Here is a 22,564-nt window from a genome sequence, read left to right on the forward strand (position 1 = left end):
TCTTCTCTAACTATACTCCTTTTTTAGGCTATTTTCAGGCAAGACATCGAGTGAGTCTCTTCCCGTTCCCATTCTCTATTTTTGCATTTCGTTCCTTTTTCCACCTATAGTTTGTTCTGAAAACTTAGTTTCTGGAACATTGCTCTGTTTGCTTCCAGAAACTAATTTAAAATTAATTTGAAGAATCTGAATATAAACCAAGCAAAAAATTAAAGAAAAATCGGAATTGGACTGGACGACAAAACTTGAAATTGATTGAAATCTAAAAGTTTCGAGCACAAACTCCAAAATTCAGAGCGGACAGTTGCTTCTTTTTTTTTTTGTTTTTTTTATATTTTATAATCAAGACATTAGTACATAATCATAACATTAATACGAAATAACATTAGTACATAATCATAACTAATCTATCTGGAACGTGAACTTACACAACATAAGTACATAGTATAAACTCAATTAAATTGTATTATGTTTTCAAATACTTGATAACCCTAGGTTTATCCCCTTGAACTTGCCAACGAAAAGAAAGTTGGGCTATAAAAACATTCATGTTTCTATGTCACAATGGGCAGCACAACTACGGGAAAATCCTTTCATCCATTTGGATGATGGGATTGTTTCACCACCTTCCAAGTTTTTTTTACTATTTCATATAACAAAAGAAATTCAAACCAAATTATCCCTATTATGGCTATTCTCTTCATTTTTCTTCTCAAACTAGGTTCATTAATTATATATATATATATATTGATCGATCAGCATCCATTGACATACTATGAGAAACTTGATTCATAGTTAGTAATGAAGGAAATTTGTCAGATTACAGGAGTTCAAGTCGATTAATAATGATGAAATGTTATCATATTCAACGCTCATCTCCAGCAGCTTGTTTCAAATGGCTCTTACAAGCCAAAGAAAACGGTGCTACTTTCCATCTTCCAGTTGAGATATCATGCATTTGTCACCTGTAAAGACTCAGATAAGTCCAGGATATAACATCTGATAAAATTTTAAGAGAGATATTAACTAAATTGAAATATGTACATACAGAATTTCTTCTCTCTCTAGACAAATTTAGAAAACTGGTCTATTTAATTCTATTAGTCAATCACCATTTCGTTTTCATCTTCTGCTTCTAAAATTATTCATCATCAATTCATTTTCATCTTCTGCTTTTAAATGACATTAAAAACACCCGACTTCTAGCAAAGCAAAAACCTATTGATGCAGTGATTGAATAAAACAGAAAACAACCAACATATGGTCCAAAGCTTGGGAAATAAGGATTGCCAGCAAAGTACTACCCGTATATGACCTTAGCCACACACGTAACTCATTTATGTTGATCAATCACTTCATAGTTCACTTACATATTATTAATCACTGTACCCATTAAGTCTAACAGTTATCACATGCACACAGAGATGCATCCAAATATTTTATTCTTTCTTTCCAAATTCTATTTTAATCAGAGAAGCCATCACAGGAATATCAATGTTGCTCTTTAATCAGCCACACAAAGCAATTCTCAAAAAAACTCAACTGATAGTTTGAAACACTAACCTTTTTACCTAAGCTCTCTTGCGCTTAAGTGGCTTGATATGATCCACGATATAATTGATAACTTCTTTCAAAGTAGCCTTTCTTTTTTCCTTGAAGTTCCATAGCTCCACAACAGTATACCCACCGCTTGCATTGTATTCGTTTATTTCCTTCAAGGCTTCAACAACAGCTGAATGTATCTCATCTCCCCATTCCTGCTTGAGGCTTTGTAACTTGTCATCTTCCTCATCTATAATATTCTGTATAAATGCAACATCATTATCTGTTTCAGTATTATGCTACTCTGCTAAAAGTATTAGTGATATAAGCCAGATCAAGAGGTGAAAGAGCATAACACAGGAACATTTACATATGCCAAGCCAAGTCTGTAACTTAACTACAAATTATACAATTAATCAATTACTAACAATTAAAACCCTTTTCTCGGGACAAGAAAGCATATAGAACAAATTTCTTCAATGTGTGAACAGAACATTACAAGTATCCAAATCAACTAAGCATTAAAAGACAGAACTCCGTCATGAACACATGAAGCATGTCATGGTGGCACATACCTCAACTTTATCATCATCTGTGATCACTTTAAATGGATGCCAAGCTGAATTCTTCACATTCTCCTGCCACAAAGAGCAAAGCTCAACACCCTTGGTCTCAGCTTCTCCAGAAGGAAATCTTTTCTTGCAGATATTCACAAAATGCTTCTGATCAAGCTCTCCCATTCTCTTGAGCCCAATATTAGTTCTAGGACCATTCAGCATATCATCTAACCCCTAAAACATTAGAAGAAAAAACAAAACTTTAGTCTTGACAATCTACTCGATACAATAATGGAATATCAAAAGTCTTATTTCCAACAGAAAGGTAGAGAGAATATTCTTGCAAACATATCTCACAGCTTAGCTAGACTAGATTCAGGAACAGAAGAAGTTGTAGCTTATCAAAATTCTTATAGAGGATTCCCTAAATGCACCAATTTATTTTTTAGCAAGATATAAATTGGATTTTCTTAAAATACACCCAAGATTTAAGCTGCTACATTACTCCTTCTGAAAATAAGTGTGTATGTTAGAAAATGTACACTCACTAATTTTCTAAAGTGTATTTAGCAAGATAAAACTAGGATTTTCTTAAATTGCAACCTAGATTGCTAAAGTACTCCAAAAAAAAAACGAGTGGGTGTAAATTGGCAAATCTCTATATATAGATAGAGGGGGGACTTTTATCAGAGATAAAGTAAACAAGATCATACTTTTATTAATTCTTTACGAGCTTCCTGCAGTTCATCATTACTCTGACGCTCCTTCACAATGAGGGTTTGATTCATGGCCTCCATATTTTCCAAATTGTCTACTTTTTCTTGCAGTTCATCATTCATTTCTTTTATCTTATTCTGCACAGCTGCATCATCTTCATCTCCAAGATGCTTCATAACTTGCAATTTCCCTCTTAACTCTTCAATTTCCATTTCCAACATCTGTTTGGCGTCTAACTGTTTTTTCAACTGAATTATCTTGTCATAGGCCTCCTGTTTTTCTCTCTGGAAATTTTGAAATTCACATCAATTGAAGGCATTCATGATTTATCAGAATTAAGTAATAAATAACATAAGCTTTTCATAATCAAGATGCTAAATACAAAATAGAGGCAAACAGAGGCAAACCTTTTGCTCCTCAACAAGCTTCAAGACATTTTGATCAGCTATCTCCTTGTCCTTTGAAGCCAACAGGAGTGATTCATTCCTCAAATCTTTCTAGAAAGACAAATAGATTATATAAGAATCCTGTGAAAGCACGTTATAAACGATAATGTTTTCAAACCCTATTGGCACCTTAACACAATGATGGATGGAAGCTATAAATGTTCTAAAGGGCTATTAATGGAATGAAAAATAAGCTGCTTTTTTCTCCAAAAATTAACATTGGCACTTTAGAATTCAGTGTTTAATGTTTCACATAACATATGAAGGTAACATCCTTCTTTCTAATTATTTTCATAAATAAGAGTTAAAAATAGAACCATTTTTATGAATTCATATTGCCTCACAATGAATGGAAGCTATAAATTTGGCACTATTAACTTTAGGGTTCAATCTAATAGGAGTGGATAGCATAAAAATAAATTACTTGCCGTAAATCAGTAGCAACCACTGATATAATATTAGTACCGATTAAAGACAAAAACAGGCCAAAAAGTTTTGAACTGACAAGTGACAGATATAGATAAGCCAGAAAGATCAAGGTAATAAAAAACATATTTAAAATACAAATATATTTCAGGCAAAAAAATATAATATATATTACCTTCTTCCTTTCTTCTTCAAGCTTCTGTCTCTCTTGATCAGTTAGTACCTCTCGTTTGTTTAGATCTCTACTCCAGGAGTCAAGCTTGCGCCTTTTTTTCTCCAATTCACTACTCAATTTTTCTTGTTCATCCAAGATCCTCCGTACCTCATTACGAGCTCTTCGCTGCATATTCCTTGATTCTGACAGAGAAGTGAAACAATTATGGAGTATTATCAACTACATAGTTTAAGGTTTCCTTCTGCATTCATAATTGCCCAAGAATGTATCTCACAATAGCAAAACATATATAGCCACATTTGAAAAATATGGATTATATATGCAAGAAGGCAAAATCAGATGCTACAAACTGAAAGTATACAAACCTTCATCAAAAGCATTGTGAATCTTATCTTTCTCCTCAAGCATCCTACTCAAGGACATAGTCTTCTCATTATACTTATACTGCATTTTGTCAAGGTTTTCGTTTGTAATCTCAATTTCATGAGTTAGGTTTGTCACAATACTATTTCTGCTTTGAGATTCTTCTTGAACAATATCTGAAACTGTCCTCAACCTTCCTTTGTTGCGGAGGTATTCCCCTATTGGTCCTCCACAATTATAATCATCTTCCCGCGCAATCCATCCATAAATGTTTGAGCCAGCCTCTGACTTCCTTGAATTCCAAGCCTTTTTACCATGACGTGCATTTTCAAATGACTTCTCAAATTCACTTGCATTCATGAAACCATTCCAGTCACAATTGAAGTCAATAACAGCTTGAGCAATGAGATCACCATCTTTCAAGAATATATGAAAATCCATTGGTTTGAATTTGGCAAATTCCTTCAACCAATATCCAGAATCGATCGATTTATCCTTTATGTTAACAATTATGCCTGTCCAGGGCCAAACATAAAGATCATCTTGCTGTAAAGGTTGATTAACAGCTTGGGGTAAAGCTGGTCGCTGGATTGGATCTGCTTCACTAGCTAGGTCAGTCTCCAAGTACTTTGCTAGAGCAAGGTGGTTTGCCTTTTGTTTTGCACTTCTGTTGGCAGAACCCTTACCAACTCCTGATGCATGTTGCAATAAATCCTTATATTTGTAATCTTGTTTTTTCTTCCCAGCACAGTAGGGACATCTAAGAGTTCCATTCATATTTTTAACCTTGTATTTCCCAGCCTTTAACTGTTCATATGGTTTCTCTGAGTAGTCATCAATCTCAGATTCACTGATATCTGAGTCTTCTTCAGAGCTGTAGTCCATTGAAGCTCTGCATACAAATAACAAAAATTAGTTCAGGAAGAAGGGTTGTGTACAATTTGATGGGAATTTTTTTTTCAGAAAGCATCAAAGCAAAAACTAGTATAAAAAAAAAACTTAGGAAATAGTCATTCATAATTTGCACGAAACAATGGAAAAAATAACAATATTGAGTGACAAGCAAATAATGGTCTGCCTTGGCACACAATCAAATCGTTATGAAAAAATGAGTAACTTTTCTATATACATATTTTTTGGAGTAAAATTCATCAATTGCCTTATTCTGTTATAAATTTTTTATTTTATACGATGAAGCATAAAAAAGGTTTATAAACAACAAATAAAAAAAGAAAAATGCTAACAAAACACTCCCTAACACACTTATTATAATGCATGCTCTACTATTGGTTAAAATTAGTTGGAAATCACAAAGTTATGTAAGTATCCCTACTTATTTATTGAACCCCACTCATGAAAATAAAAGAAAGTGTATTGCTAACACTCCTCAAAAGAAAAAGCCACTCTATCATCCCCTGCACTCGTGAGCTTGAGCCAATCTGACTGAGGGCTGCAAAGAAACAATTATGGAAGTGTTTTAGCTCGGAGGAGGCTGCTCAGATCGTAAACACTGTTCTATGAGTTAACACTTGATTTTGACAACCATGCCAATGACAAAGTCACAAATCACAACAACTGCCCTGAATTCCATCCTCCCCATGGTTGTCAAACTCGCGAGTCAACTCGTAGAATCGGACGAGTTTACGAGTCTAGGGGAGCAAAACGGGTTAACTCGCTTGTAGAATCGTTTTTGGGTAGACTCGGGTAGACTCGGTCAGAATCGCGAGTCTAGCCCGAGTCCACGAGTCTGGTGGCTTTTTTTTTTTGACCCCTAAATGGCCCAAAAACGACGTCGTTTTGCCTAGGTCAGTAAGTGAAAAAATGTTTCTTCCCTGCGCGCGCGAGCTGCTCCACCATTTGCACGTTTCTGAGTCTCCCTCCGCAGCTAAACCCTAAACAGCCATCTCCGCCGCAGCTACGAACGGAACGCATCTTGCTGGGACGGACGCGAGTCTCCCTCCGCAGCTAAACTCTAATCGCCCCTCTACGAACCGCGAGCGTCTCAGCCACTACGAGGGCTCCTCTCCGCCGCTACGAACGGCGCCGCATCTTGCTGGGACGGACGCGAGTCTCCCTCCGCCGCATCTCTGCCGCATCTCCGCCGCATCTCTGCCGCCGCCAAAATCGCTTTCCATCATTGCAGCTTCCACTCTTCCAGCGTCGTGACTCGTGAGTGTTACTTCTCTGCTGCATCTTGTTGGTGTTATTCACAATTTTCATATACTTAGTCTCTTACTCGGTTACTCCTATAATTGCAAGATGTCTGAAACCGGTGGTGGCTCAAAGTCTTCAAGCAATGCAGTTTCTTCTTCCAGAGGAAGGAAAAATGCCCCTGGAAATAGGACTGACATGGGTTGGAAGCATGGGACAGATGTTCTAGGCAATGGAAAAAAGGTGAAGTGCAACTATTGCACAAAAACTATCAGTGGGGGGATTTTTAGATTTAAGCGTCACCTTGCTGGTACTAGAGAAGATTCTGAACCATGTGCAATGGTACCGGAAGAAGTTAAAATTCTAATGATGAAAATTGTTGCGGAGGCTAAAGAGACATCAATGAGGAAAAAGAGATTGGTTGATATTGATGAGGAAGATGACATAGAGAAAGAGATGGAGATGAGGGCTTTGACAAAAGGAAAAGGAGTTGGTGGTTCTGGAGTTCAAATAACATTAAACCAAATGATGAAAAAAGACTACAAGGACCAAGTTGATCAACAAGTTGCAAGGTATTTTTACACAAGTGCCATTCCCTTCAATTCCATTAAAAATGTAGAGTTTATAAAGATGTGTGAGATGATTGGGAGATATGGAATTGGTTATAAACCCCCTTCTTATCATGATGTGAGGGAGAAGCTTTTGAAACAAGCTGTGATTGAAACTGATTCAATGCTTGAAGAGTTTAAGAAGGAATGGAAGAGGACTGGTTGTTCAATCATGTCTGATGGATGGACAGATAAGAAGAGGCGATCAATTTGTAACTTTTTGATCAATAGTCCTAAGGGGACAGTCTTCCTATATTCATTAGACACATCTGACATCTCTAAAACAGCTGATAAAGTTTTTAAAATGTTGGATGATGTTGTCAATTATGTAGGAGAAGAGAATGTTGTCCAAGTTGTGACAGACAATGCTGCAAATTACAAGGCAGCAGGTGAAATGTTAATGCAGACACGGAAGAATTTGTATTGGACTCCATGTGCTGCTCACTGTATTGATTTGATTTTTGAGGATTTTGAGAAGAAGCTAAAGGTTCATGAAGTGACTATCAAGAAAGGAAGAAAGATTACCACCTACATATACTCTAGAACAATGCTCATTAGCATGTTGAAGAAGTTCACTAAGGGGAGGGACTTGGTTAGGCCTGGTATAACTAGATTTGCTACTGCTTATTTAACTCTATCTTGTCTCAATGATAATAAAGCATCATTGATGTGTATGTTTAGTTCAAATGAGTGGAAATCAAGTAAGTTTTCCTCTACACCGGAGGGAAGAAAGGTGGAAGGCATGGCTTTAGATAGTCGTCTATGGAAGAACATAATCATATGTCTCAAAGCCGTTGTTCCTCTTATGACTGTCCTTCGCTTGGTGGATTCTGATGAAAAACCTGCCATGGGTTTTATATATGATGGGATGGATTGTGCCAAGGAAAAGATAAAAATCAACTTCGGCAATGTTAAGAAAAGGTAAACTTTTCTTAGTTCTAAACTATATTTCTATTGAAATTTAATGATCTTATTTAGTAAATTAGTATAGTTATGTACTGATGTTTCTAGTATATGATAATGGCAATATTCCTAACTTGCATTTATTTCATATTTATAGTTATGAACCTGTATGGAATATTATTGATGAAAGGTGGGATAAACAACTCCATAGACCCTTACATGCAGCTGCATATTACCTCAATCCCCATTTCCATTATGACCCTAATTTTAGAGATGATGATGTTGAGGTTAAACAAGGGTTATACAATTGTATGACAAGGTTGGTGAGTGACTTGAATGAGAGGAGCAAGATTGGTACGCAACTTGCTGAATTTCATTATGCTAGAGGGTTGTTTGGTCTTGATACTGCAGTGGCTAGTAGGAAGATTATGCTTCCTGCAGAATGGTGGGACTTCTATGGGGATGGATGTCCAGAGTTAAAGAAGTTTGCAATCCGTGTACTAAGCTTAACTTGTAGCTCTTCTGGATGTGAGCGTAACTGGAGTTCATTTGAAATGGTAATTGAATTAATGTCTTTGTTTTTAGTTGTTAATTTTTAATGTTTAGAAATTAGAGTTTTAGCCTTATAGGTAATCTTGAAATTTTGGTTTTTGTGTTCTATTTTCTAGGTTCATACAAAGAGAAGAAATCGCTTGCACCAAAGGAAGATGAATGATTTGGTTTATGTGATGTATAACTTGAAGCTAAAGAGTAAACAAGTGAAAAGAAATCTTGTTATTCCTTTTGATGAACTTCATTCTGATGATGAGTGGATAACTGAGGAAGGAGATGCTATTTTTAATGGAGAGGATGTCCAACCACCACTTAGGGATGAAAATGAAAATGTGGATGATGGTGGAAATGTTGAACTAGTTGGAGATTCAACCAATCCAACTTTAAATGACCTTGAGGATTTGGTCTTTGATGATGTGAATATTGAAGAACCCTTATCATCAGATGAAGAGGATGAGCTTGAAGAAAATGAAGATGATGATGATGCACATGCATTTGTTGGAGGATTGGACTTTGATTGATTAATTTAGATCTTGTTTTATGTTTTTGATTTGTGGACTTATGTGTTTTCGACTTTTGGTTGTTTATGTATGGTTAAGATTTGTATTATGACATTTTATTGTTGTTATTTGACTTATTTTAGACTTAGAATGTTGAAATAGTGATATCATATTGTGTGCGTTCATGTTTTTTAATATATTTTAATATTAGGTAGACTCTTACGAGTCTACGAGTCGAGTCTACGAGTCGAGTCTACCAGAGCTCCACGAGTTTGTGTAGACTCTCGAGTTTGACAACCTTGATCCTCCCCCCCCCCAAACAATATATATATGTGTGTGTGTGTGTGTGCGCACTATCTTTGAATCAGAAAAATGATGAATCCTCAGGGAATGGCATGGAATCACCAAGACAAAAAAAAAGGCCCACAAGATAAAAATCACCAGAGCAAAACCTAAAAGAAGAATATCATAAGGGTTTTCAGTACCAGGTGTGGCATCAATCAGACAACGGCACTAATCAGATAAAGAAGAAAATAGAAGAAGAGAATGAGAAAACATTTCCAACCTATTTCTGGTTTGGGGTTTTTGATACACTTGTTTTGGAATAAGATTCAAAACTTAAATTGAAAATAAACCCATCACACAAGTTCTTTTTTTTTCCTTTCAGTTGCAAAGATGGAGGTGTGGGAAAGGTAGGGGATAGTGACAAGGAGAGCTTGCTGAAGCAGAAGTAAGCAACTGTTTCTTCTTCTTTTTTTTCTTTTGAAAAAGAAGTTTTAAAATAAATTTTAGAAAATATATTTTAATATCAAAAAGTGAGAAGGGAATCAAACACCCCATTTCCAGTTTCAGAAGTGAAGCAGTCCCGCACTCCACACAGATTTGTGATCAACTTGAGAAAAACTTCAAACAACACAACAATTGTACTCTAATTTCCCTTTATTATCTGAATATCATGCACGCAAGTTATCATCTACAGCTTCAGAGCTTAGATTGCTAATTTTCTTAGTCAATCCGCCGTTTACCGAGTCAAAAACAAGTTTTCTCGAAATATCACAAACCATAACCATCGAATCTCTCTATCGAACACAACAACGATCTAATTTCGCCAGAAAACAGGGAATTCTTCGAACAATACATGCATGAAGTCGGAAAAACGAAAATAATCTCGACATTCGACAAATTGTACATAGATTTTCATCATTTTCAACGAAGAAAAATCTCAAACGCATTGTGAACTGAGAGAAGAACAATTTGAAGCAGAAAAGAGGTAGAGAGAGAGAGAACAGTAGAACTTACAGTGAAGAGAGTGAAATGATCGGCACAGTGAAATGTGAAACTGAGAATGAAAAATGAAAACCCTAGTGAGTGGCAGTAATAATAACAAAAATCCATCGAGAATCATTTGGGTGAGCAAGGATCACCTGTGTTGGCGCTGCACGGGTCTTACGGTGGTATTGGTTGAATCTAAGGAAGAGTAAAGGCGGAGAGGTTAGGTACTATTTGTAGGCCAATGATTGGTCTGATGGTGAGTTATAGAGGGGTGAATTTTGTGCGCCGTTGTGTGTGATTCCTAACGTGGCTTGACTTGGGGAATGTCACTGTGACTGTTTTGGAATTCTGGAAGGGTTAACAAAAGTGGAATATCCCGTGACTGAGGGGGTTTTGCGTTGCATCAAATATGATGGGCCATTATCATAAAATATAAAAAAGTAGATGATAAACACACTTCCACTCTCGTATAAACACACTTTTTTTTTTTAAAAGAAAATATAAAATATCTAAATTATTCTTTTAAAAAAAAAAAATTCCTAAATTTACACCTCCCTTCCTCGCACCCCCCTTCCCCTCACAGAACGGCACCAGAACGGGTCGTTCTGGGGCCATTCCGCGTCACTTTTAAAATGACTACTTTATGACTGATTTTAAAACTCCAATTTTAAAAGTCATTTTTGTACCAATGTGTCTTTCCATAGAACAAGTAAGACATTGCGCACCCCTCTTCTTTCTCTTTCTGACACTCCTCTTCTTTTTTTTTCCGCACCTCGCACACCCTTCTTCTTTCTCTTTCTGGCACTCTTCTTCTTCTTCTTACTGTTACGGAAAGTTCTTTTCGAAATTATATAAAAATGTTCCGGAAAATACTTTCCATAATATTAAATTCTTATTCTGGAAAGTATTTTCCGGAAATGTTTTGTTACATAATTCCGGAAAGTACTTTCCATAATATTAAAGTTACTATTACGGAAAGTTCTTTCCGGAATTATATGAACAATAATTTTACTATTCCGGTCTGGAATGCTAATGACTGTAAAAGTACTTTCTGGAATGCTAATGACTGTAAAAGAACCTTTCTTATGCTGGTTATGGTGGGGCTAATCCTTTTTTTCTATTCAGAATGACTGTAAAAGTATATTGCTTAATGACATTGAGCGGAAAGAGGCTTTGGGAAGAAGAGGGGAGTGGAGTGTGGGGTGCAGGGAAAGCGGGTGTGGGAAAGGGAGGTGTAAGTTTAGGAATTTCATTTTTTTTAAAAGGGTAATTTAGAGATTTTATATATTTTTTTAAAAAAGGGGGTGTGTTTATACGATAGTGGAAGTGTGTTTATCATCTGCCTAAAAAATATATATATATATATATATATATATATATATATATATATATATAATGGGCCGTTTTGGGCTTACTTGTGTAAACAAATGAACCCAAAGCGATAGTAAGCCCGTTATATATGCACACCTTTAAATGGAGGTTGATCATATACACACCTCCTTTTTCTTATTAATAAATACACCTCTCTTTTTTTTTAAATTAATTTTTAAAATATCTTTAAAAATTAATTTTACATTTCTATTTAATTTAACATTTTTTTCTTTCCCATACACCTCTTTTTCTCCTTTTTTTTTTTAGTTTTTACATGTACTTTCTTACTTTTATTTCATTTCCTATATATTTCAGTAGATATTTTTAATTCTTTCAATTTTACATTATTTTCTTCTCTCTCCTTTTTCAAATTTTCAATTTTCACATTATTATTCCCTTTTTCCTATCTTTTAGTTTTCACACACGACCGACATGTAGAACTAATTTTTGACAGTATTATAAGAGTGTGTGACTTTCTTAATAGTGTCGAAAGTGTCAAGTCAAACGTACATTTTTTTTTCCGTAAACTTCCCTCCATTTACACGTCTAGAAAACATAATGTCAAATGATTTTAGTGTTTCAAAAAATATTTTTAAAAATAGTAAAATTAGTGTTCCTGAAAACATCTTTCAAATTTGTATTTTTAACATATTTTAAAAAAAAAAATTTAAGTAAATTTAGTATTTGAAAAGTACTTTATGAAATTATATAAAACAATACACTTTTAGAAAAGCACTTTTTGGAGCATTAGTTTTACTATTTCGGAAAGTACTTTTTAGAATATTAAATTTACTATTTTGGAAAATATTTTTTCAAAAGTGGGTTATTTTACATAATTTCAAAAAGTTCTTTTTAGAACAACAAATTTAGCATTCTGAAAAGTACTTTATGGAAGTGTGTTATTTTACATACTTTCATAAAGTACTTCCTAAAATAGTAAATTTAGTGTACTATACAATACATTTTGAAATTATATAAAGAAAATATAATTTCGAAAAATATTTTTCAAAACACTAATTTCACTATCCCGAAAAGTACTATAGAATAGTGAAATTAGTGTTCTAGAATGTCTTCTCCCTAACACTAAATTTAATGTTAAGGTTTTTGGAGGTGTGAAAGGGGATGAAATGTTTGAAGAAAAAAAATGTGCTTCTAGTTTAATAGAAACTGTCAAGGAAGTCGCACGTACTTATAGTATTGTCCCGCACCAGTTCTACATTCAAGTGCATGTGAAAAAGTGAGAGAGGTGTGAAAGGGGAAAAGAGAGCAATTGATAAGTGTCTAATTAGTCTAATTAAATATTCATTTGAGACACTTATCTAGCACGCTTTGTGTACATATTGATATTATTTTGAGCTATATATGCTTAGAATCAAAGAGGTACTTTTGATTAATGTTAGTACAGGGAATAAGAAGCTTTTGATCCAATTTGGTGCTTATTTTGTAGGTTTTGAAACCTGGAGAAGAATGGCTCAGCCATTCTAAAGCGCTCAGCGGAATCAAGCCAGAGAGCCTCCCAAATTGAAGGCGCTCAGCCATTCAGAGGCGCCCAGCGGATTTGGCCCTATAAGAGAAGGAGTGCTCTCTGCCTCCAAGGCGCTCAGCCACTACCATCCGCTCAGCGGATTTGGTCCAGGAAAAGGATGCTTTCTGCCTGCAAGGCGCTCAGCGGATTTAAGGCGCCCAGCCCTTTTGAATGCTTAGCAGTGAAGTACTCCCAAGGTGCTCAGCGGATCCAAGGGGCTCAGCCCTTTAGGTTACTTCATGGTGAAGGATTCTTCAAATCGTTCAGCCGTTTCAAGGCGCTGAGCAGATTTGTCTCTTTCCTGTTCACTCTGTTTTAATTTTATCACATATATAAGGGCAGAGGAGAGAGAAAAGGGGATAATCTTGAGCTGTACGAGGAGAAAATAGAGGAGGGAAGAAACAGAACACTTTTGGAGCTCGTGGGGACGCGATTCTTCGAAGGATTTCTTTCTTCTTCCACCTTTCATCTTGTTATTGGGTGATTTCTTGTATTATGGGGAGCTAAGCTCTAGGGTTGGGATTAATGTAATCGTCAAACTCCTTTGTATTCCTCTTTGATTCATATATATATCATCTATTACTCTATGTCAGTGATTTATTTTTGTTCTTAATGCTTTGATAAACTGATCACTTATCTCTGATTTTGAGTTTAGAATTTGGTTGGGAAACGTTTTCTAACTCTAGACTTGGAACGAATCACCTATTAGTTTTGAGAGTCAGGGATGGTCTTGAAATTAATAGTTGCAACAAGTTCTGATTCTTAATGCGGGATATTGAACTGAATGAAGTGAGAAATCATTCATTGAGTTAAATATCTCAAAATTTCTTATGCCAAGGGATTGAGTTTGAATGAAAATAGAGAACTCAATGGCAATGAGTAATGGAATCTTTAGAAAGAATCAATAGGAATGCATAGGAGGGAGATTGATGAAGTCAAATCCCAACTGTTTCTCATATCTGTTTTTCCACAAATTAAATTATCTTTTGGTTACTTAAGTTGATCAATCATCCATATCAAAATTGAATATGTGTAATTATCCAAATTTTACATTCATAAGCATCAATTAGTATAATAGAAATCATAGCCTATTACACAAGTCCCTGAGGTTCGACAACCTTTAAATTATACTACAGAGACTTGGGTGCGCTTGCCTATAAAAATACCAACAGCAATATAAAAACTGAAAGAATTAAAATTACCTACTTAAATAAGTGAAAAATTAGGAAAAGACAAGAAGATGTATGTAAAAACTGAAAAGGATAAGGAAGGAGGTGTGTGGAAAAAAATAATAAATTAAAAGTTAGAGGTGTTGTTAAAAGTATTGAATATTAGAGAATTTGTAATCTGGAGATTTGTGAAAAAGTTTTTCATAAGGGCTGATATAATGTAAGGATGGTGTGGGTAAGTAATTGATGAGAGTAGTTGTTGTGAGAAAGGCTTCACCCCAATATTTTAGAGGTAAAGAAGCATTAGCTAGGAGGGTCAATCCAGTTTTAGTAATGTGCCTATGTTTTTCGTTCAAGAGAACCATTTTGTTCATGTGTATGAGGAAAAGTTAGTCTATGTTGGATGCCTTTTTCTGTTAGATAACTAGTGAATTTTAAATATTCATTTGCATTATCACTTTGGATGGCTTTTAGTTTGGACCCAAATTGAAGTTCTGCATGTGATTTAAATTGTATGAAAGCATCAAAAGCCTGTGATTTGAATTGTAAAAGGTAAATCCACGTGTATTTAGAATAAGCATCAAGAAAGACAATGTAGTATCTTGCACCATTGGTCGCAGGAATTGGACTAGGACCCCATATATCACTATATATGAGTTCTAAAGGACTGGTGTATACAGTCTTTGAATCAATAAAGGGTAGTTGATGTGATTTACCCATACAGCAAGATTGACAAAAGAAAGAATCAGAATTTTTAGCAATAGGCATATTACAACTTTTGAGAACAGTATTGACAATTCTAGGAGAAGGATGACCAAGCCTTGAATGCCAAAGCTGAAAAGAGGAATGAGCTGAACCTTTGCTTGTAGAAAAAGCTGAAATAGTCTTGAGATGATGAAATCTTGGAAACACATACAAGCTATCTTTAATTTTTCCTTGAAGAATAATCTCCTTGGTATCCTGATGTTTCACATTACAATGATAAGGAAAAAAATTCAAAAAAGACTTTATTGTCACGGGAAAACTTAGACACACTTAACAATTTTTTGGTTATGGAAGGTACATGTAACAAATTATTCAGAACAATAGGTTGAGAATTATGAGGGGAAGTAAAGTAAGAATGACCAATATGTTGAATTTGTAAACCTGTACTGTTACCAATGTTCACACAATCTGCTCCAGTGTAAGTGTTTTTCATTGACATGTTATTCTCATCATGTGTTATATGATGAGAAGCTCCAGAATCCGGATACCATAAAGGATCCAAAATTGTGGAGGGTGTGGCAAGCATAGATTGATCATGAGAATTGTGTTGGTCGTATTGAGTGGTATGGACTTGGGGAGGGCTTTGATATTCTTGATTAAATCAGTGCCAACATTCAACTGCAAGGTGACCGATTTTGCCACAAATCTGACACTGAGGTCTGTTTTAATTCCACGGGGCTTGAAAATTCTAATTCTAGTTTTGTCTACTAGAACCACGGCCATTGAAGAATCTACCACGATTATTATTGTAATTACCCCTTGTATTGAAATAACCTCCACGATAACCACCCCTAAAGTTGGAATCACTTTTTCCACGACCATAGGTGGAATTAGAACCTTGTGAAGGACCTGATGTTGTGTGAGCATGAACCAAGGTATCAGATTTTCTCTGTTTTTCAAAACGTTCTTCTTGAGCAAGCAGTAAGGCTTCAATGTCATCAACAGAATACAAATCTAATCTAGAAGTATCGGAAGTAACGAATGCATCAAATTCCTCAGGAAGACCATCCAAGATAGCTTTAATATGATCTTCATCCGAAATAGTCGAGCCGGTTGCAGCAAGAGAGTCTACAATTTTTTTAATTTCAAGCAAATATTCATTAATCGTTTTGTCCTTCTTGATCATTCGTAACTGAACTTTGAGTTTCCTAATCTTCGCTCTTGTTTGAGATGCATAATAGACTTCAAGACGTTTCCAGATTTGATAGGAATTGGCTAAACCAACCATTTTTGTCAAGATCGGAGGAGTCATGGAAGCAAGAAGCCATGCCATCAACAATTGATCCTGTTGTTCATAGTTGAGGAAATCTTCGCTCAAATCTTTATTTTCCGTTGACATGTATTTGGCTGGGACATCATCTCCATGAATGAATTTGTTGAGTTTCAAGCTACGAATGGTTGCAAGGACTTGTTGCTGCCATAGCAGATAATTATCTTCATCTAGTTTGATAGAGATTGGTGTGCTAAAGGTTTGAGGGGAAAATTGTTTTGAGGTATTGGAAGCCATGGTAGATCTTAGAGGCTCTTAATACCATGTTAAAAGTATTGAATATTAGATTTCACTAACTGATGATAGTTACATTTAATTCTTATATAGCAAAGATAGTTTTAATTATCAGTTTAGCTATATTTAATATCTTTCCTAAAATTACTCTAACTGCTAACTAAGTTATCTTTATCAAGTAACTATAGTTGGGTCATCTATCAGGTGTAAAATAAAAAAAATATTAAAAAAATAAAAATAAGAATATTTTATATTTTTTAAAAAAATTACACTTATAAAAAAAAGGTGTATATATTATGAGCCATAGACTTAGGTGGTTCTATTTCTATAGTTGTCCAAGCAAACAACACGTGAGCCGTCACCCATCCAATAAGTCATGGACTCGTGGAAGTTTTTGTGAAAGATACATTTTTAATAAACTTTTGAGGAATATTTATAAAAGATAATGTAAGGGAGTGTTTTAGATTAAGATATCGATGACTTTTTAAAAAAAATATTATAATTTTTTTGTGTTATTTAATCATTTTTTTAATATGAGAAAGTTATATAATATTTAATTAAGACAATCAAATTTTTTAAGAATTTGTCAAAATTTTGAATATTCGGTTAAAATAATTAGAATTTTTTTTTAAATCCGTCAAAATCTAGTTATATTCAATTAATACTTGTTTTTTTTTTACTTGAAAAGAGTATGTTGGTATTTAAAAATATAAAGATTTTAATGAATTATTTTGAATAATAAATTTTTTGAGACTTTGTAGTATATTTTATATGTAATTCATTCATTAAATAATCTCATCAAAATCTTTGAGATTTTGTTTTTTGTATAACTTTTTTTTCTTCTATTTCTATTCATTCTTTTTTCTCTCTGTTAATTTTTTTCTTACTTTTCTTGTTTTTCTCTCATATTCTTTTTTCTCTTTCAGTCTCTCTTGTCATTTTTGTATCTCTCTTTTTTTCTTCTCCATCTAATTTTTTCTTTTTCTTTTTATTCATCTCTCTCATTTATCTCTTTTTCTTTTCTTCTTTCAACTCATTTTTTCTCTCTTTCTCTCTCTCTCTCTCTCTTCTTCTCTATCTCTTTTCTCTTTTTCTTTTTAATCATCTCTTTTATTTATCTCTTATTCTTTTCTTGTACTTTTTCTATCTATCAATTGATATATAATTTATCAAAATTTATTTTTTTAATTATTAAATATTTAAAATAATTTTTGTATTCAATATTCTATTACTGGAAATTTTTAATTATTAAAATTTAACTGTTTATTTGTAATAAAATTAAATATTAAAATATAAAATCTTGAAACATACATTAAAAAGATTTTGCACTTCATGTAAATCATCTTCAAAATAAAAATGTATTTTTTAATTTATGTCATGCATTCTTAAAAAATGTAATTGAGATGATATATATTTAATACTTTTAAATCACACTTCACAATTTTTAAGTCAAAGTCTTTTTTTCTATTCAAGACACAAGTTAAATTTGTATTAACATGTAATACTACATAACTTTCCTCATAACAAATATTGTTCTTCATCTCCATCTTTGATATTATCAGTATCAGTTAATGAAGATCATGATTTTTAACATATTGTTTAGACTCAATGCATGAAAGAGAATATATCAATATATAGAAGACTAATATAACTTAAGATATATTAAGAAATATTAGTTAAAAGGACATTAAAGTTAATTATTTATTAAATTATTTGTCAAAAGATAGAAAAATTGTATTGATTTTACTTTTTTATTTTTATGTTATATATTTTTTTTATTAAATCTTTTAGTATTATAAATTCATGTTTCCATAAAAAAAAACCCATAAAAATTCTTTAAAATATTATAATATAAATTTATCAAAATCCATTAAAATCTAAATTATAAATTCTTAATTAAAATTTAAATTTTAAAAGTCTTTTAATTTTTTAAAAAATTTATAACATTCATACAAAATCTTTTAAAATCTAAAAAAAATTCATATTAAAATTGTCTTTCAAAATCACAATCTAATATATCTCCTAAGTTAAAAATTAAAATAAGCTAATTCTTAAAAATGAAATTTATATATACTCGTTCAATAAAATGTATAAGCCATTACTATTATCTTTTACTATTAATAAAAGAAGGTTTTCCTCCTACACGTGTCAACTTCTCCTTCAATAAAATTTCCACTTAAAAATGTCACTTTACCTTCTTCAAATTATACTTTTCTCCTCTCTCTTCTTTTTCAATTAAAACTTGGAAATAAAATAAGAACAAATAATTTCTCGACTTCTCTTTTCCAACCTCCACACCTTTTACGACTTCTTCAGAAAACCAAATCTATAAAATATTGTACACCTAAGAACAACTTTTGGGGAGAACACAAGTTCGGCATTTTCACCGCTCCCTCGAACAAGAACAACAAAAAATCGCCACTAGACCCTCAATCATATCTTTTCAAACAGACATAGTTCGGATGATATTTAGAGATTGGATTTCAAAGAGGCCAAGGTGGTTGGTCAACAAGTCCACGATGGAATTGTCAAAACCAAAGAGTTTAAATATGTTTTTTATTTAAATATGATTTCAAAAATTAGAAAGACGGAAAAAATAATTTTAAATTTAAGGAATAAAAATAAGTTTATTTTAAATTTAATGGAATAAAAATAAATTTATCTTAAATTTGAGAGATTGAAAAATATTTTTTAAATATTTACATTTTCTTTCTATTTTTTTTCTTTTTTAAGTTTCTCCTTTTTTTCGGCTGTCATGACCTTTTAATTTTTTTTTCACAGCACCAACTCAACATTATATTTTCAATATTGATTTATGATTTTTTATTTTCCTTTAAGGCTATGCATTTCAAGGTAAACTTGCAAAGATGAAAATGCTTTTTCTATATGGACGTTGGTTTCACCTCTCTATACCATTTGACGGATCAAAAACAGAAGGATCCAACAATAGATCTTGTTACTATTCCGTTCTTTTTCTATCTTTGTTTTTTAATAATTTTTGAACTTTAATTCTTTTTTAGGGTTCGAACTATAAAAGATATGCACTTGGACAGTGGACTTGAATTCCTGCTGTTAAAAGCATATTTATATGGTGCTTCCTAAGAAACTTTGGATTCTAGATTCAGATTGATATCTTCTTTCATGTTGAGGTAATTCCTATGATATTTATTTACTTTTTCTCTTGAAATTATTATAAGTTATGTTGAATAAAGCTATCATAAAGAGCAACATTAACAACAACTTTTTCCACTAGGTGGTATTAGCTACATGAATCAATCCATATTTTTCCCATGGACACAAGAGAGTTGTTTGAGAGCAATGAGGTTCCTCAAATTGGATTCCAAAAGATTTTACAAGAAAGACTTGTGCTTTTCATTTCAAAACATTATTAATAATAATGGAAGATATATAATTGGAGGTTATCTTATTTGTTATACGTGAGAACAACTTGTGTCATAAAAAGTGACTAATCTTTATTATTATTAATTCCTTGCCACTGACTTATACTTTCAAGAAGGCATGAGGACTTGTGACATGGAATGCATAGCTATGTTCTTAGAATAGTGGATTTAAGCCTAATTCAACCCTATAAAACCGGTTTGTAAAGTGGGAGTTGTTTTCTACTTATATACTATTTAATTGCCTAATCTCTAGCCGATGTGAAACTTGGATTTTTTCCAATATACCTCCTCACGTCCAACATTATTGGGCTTGGTACGTGGATAAATGATAGATGACCCTTTTTTAATGATCTAGGATTGGCGGGACTTGAATACACTCCTTCATGCTCATGGTGCATGTATCAATGAATGGTGGGTGATCCATTTTTAAGAATCTAGGATAGCTCTGATACCATCTTAGAATAGTGAATTTAAACTTAACTCATCCCTACAAAATCGGCTTGTAAGGTGAGAGTTGCTTTCCACTTATATATTATTTAATTGCCTAATCTCTAGTCGATGTGAGACTTAAATTTTTTAAATTTTTTCCAATATATGTTAATATCAATTTGCTGCTTTACACTCTTATAATTGAGCTTTATGTGAACAATTTTAATAGCTACATTCTTATAATTTACTGCATTGCATTCATATATTTGCCGCTGTTAGGGGATTTGAATGGATGATTTTAAAGTGGTTTTTCATCATGGCTCATTGACCAGATTAGGCCCTATCTTATAGTATGCTCAGTTGTTATAGTTGAAAAAATAGATATGAATATATTGAGTTAACTTGAAGTTCAATTTCAATTGTGCTCGGTGTATTTTTTTCCTTCCAATTTTTAGTTGATGAGTTATTGTTAGTGAATAGTAATGGAGTACTATGTTCTTAAGCATCGGGTTGTTTGAGTTGAAAAATTGTGGTCGGAAGGCTTTTGCATGTTTGGATGACAAACAAAGAAATCTCTATAGGAGATTTGGTTTGACAAGTTGGTAATATCAGTCATAAAAACATAATTGTCCATTACTTTAATTTTCTGTGTAGAGATAACAGTAATATTAAGTGCTTCTTGCCCAAGTTTCATATAATTATGGGATATTTTATTTGCTCTAACTCTATTATTTTTGCTTAAGAAAAAACGATTTATCAGAAATTACGTAAGTAATCAATTAGAAGAAAAGGTAGTGTGGTCCATACTCCATAAGCACATTTGCTGATTTTCCTTGATTATCAAATATCAAGCCACCTCCACGTATCCATCTCTCTCGTTGTGTGTGTGCAGAACATTCATGGCAAACATCATGATCTGCACTCCTCGAGTCTCATGAGTTTCTGTCATATTTTTCTCCTATTTTGATCCGGGTGTGTCTCACTCTCTATCTCCACAAGTAATTAAAAATTTGGCTTTATTATACTTATGACATTAATATGTTATACTGAGACTATTAATTATGCCATGTTGTTTAGTATTTTATGTTCTAAGCTTTGTGACATTGACACATATTTAGAAAGATGAGATTTTAAATGTGGTTCAACAATGTGAGCCTCTAACCAAAAAAGATAGTGAGTTTTCACGTCTAAAAACTGTAACCACCGATAAATTTTTTTTGGCATTATTAAAGTATTTATTCCATCGGTTAATTAACTTTTTTTATTTATTATTTCACTTGGATTATTATTATTATTTTTTTTTTTGAAGTTAATAGATATCTACTCTCAATATAAGATACTGGCAAAGGCATCATAGGGACTCCACATCAACTCCCTGTTTTAATAGTTGACCATTTGTCCCTTCTGTCACATGCCATAGGATTTTTCTTCCCTTCAATCAACTTTCCTCCTTCAAATTATTTTATTACCCGTAGGTTAAGAGGTAACAAGTTGGAAAGTAAACCAGAATAGGAAGAGTGTGAAATTTAGTTTTTTAGAAACAGAACGGTTTACCATGCGACTTTATATATTTTGCTAAAAAGAATACCATATAGTATTAATTATTGAGTAGACATTCAAATGATTTTTTTTTTCTAGGAGACATTCAAATGATTTATATTAGAATATAACTATAGATACTGACACCACTAAAATATATCACATCATATTATAAAATCACTTTATACTTATAAAAGTCTAAATTTATTACAAAGGAAAAGGCGGATCTACAAATTGTAAGTGACAATGTTAAAAAATATAATTAAAAGGACTTGCATCATCACTTATAAAACTCACATCACAAAACTACACATTTACCTTATTAGTACTAGAATATTTGATGGTGACAATAGTATCATTAGTTGTTTGAAAACTTATTATTATTATTATTATTAATTAATTAATTAATTAATTAAGATTGATTAAAGGTTGACTTCGTGTGTAAGGGAAAACTGCTCAATAGATTAGGGAAGGTGACTCTTGTTAATTATGTTATTTCCTCGATTACAACATATAATATGCAATTTCAACGGTTCCCTCAAGTTGTATGTGACAAAATTAACAGCACCTGCAGGTGTTTTAGTTGGACTGGTGGTGGTAAATATAGTTTACACTGGTCAAGTGGGACACCATCACCAAAAGTTGCAAA

General features: G+C 33.0%; 2 protein-coding genes across 3 annotated transcripts; one reads left to right on the forward strand and one right to left on the reverse strand.

Moving 5' to 3' along the window:
• Positions 1-722: 722 nt before the first annotated feature.
• Positions 723-10,591, reverse strand: FDM1 (XH/XS domain-containing protein). Its single transcript, XM_020348415.3, has 9 exons — positions 10,365-10,591; positions 10,240-10,279; positions 4,229-5,118; positions 3,864-4,045; positions 3,224-3,313; positions 2,813-3,100; positions 2,118-2,333; positions 1,564-1,802; positions 723-965 (listed from the first exon to the last, which is right to left on the reverse strand). Exons 3-8 carry the CDS (start codon positions 5,109-5,111, stop codon positions 1,572-1,574), a joined length of 1,890 nt encoding a protein of 629 aa, XP_020204004.2. The 5' UTR covers positions 5,112-5,118; positions 10,240-10,279; positions 10,365-10,591; the 3' UTR covers positions 723-965; positions 1,564-1,571.
• LOC145958175 (uncharacterized) lies at positions 5,917-9,123 on the forward strand. Of its 2 annotated transcripts, XM_083074694.1 has the most exons (4): positions 5,917-6,395; positions 6,486-7,906; positions 8,046-8,445; positions 8,557-9,123. In XM_083074694.1, exons 2-4 carry the CDS (start codon positions 6,486-6,488, stop codon positions 8,959-8,961), a joined length of 2,226 nt encoding a protein of 741 aa, XP_082930820.1. In that variant the 5' UTR covers positions 5,917-6,395; the 3' UTR covers positions 8,962-9,123. The 2 variants fall into 2 exon arrangements, with proteins under 2 accessions (XP_082930820.1, XP_082930819.1); XM_083074693.1 differs by having other exon boundaries at positions 5,917-7,906.
• Positions 10,592-22,564: the final 11,973 nt, after the last annotated feature.

Source organism: Cajanus cajan, chromosome 5 (genome assembly GCF_000230855.2).
Source record: "Cajanus cajan strain Asha chromosome 5, NIPB_CcT2T_4, whole genome shotgun sequence".
NCBI lineage: Eukaryota > Viridiplantae > Streptophyta > Magnoliopsida > Fabales > Fabaceae > Cajanus > Cajanus cajan.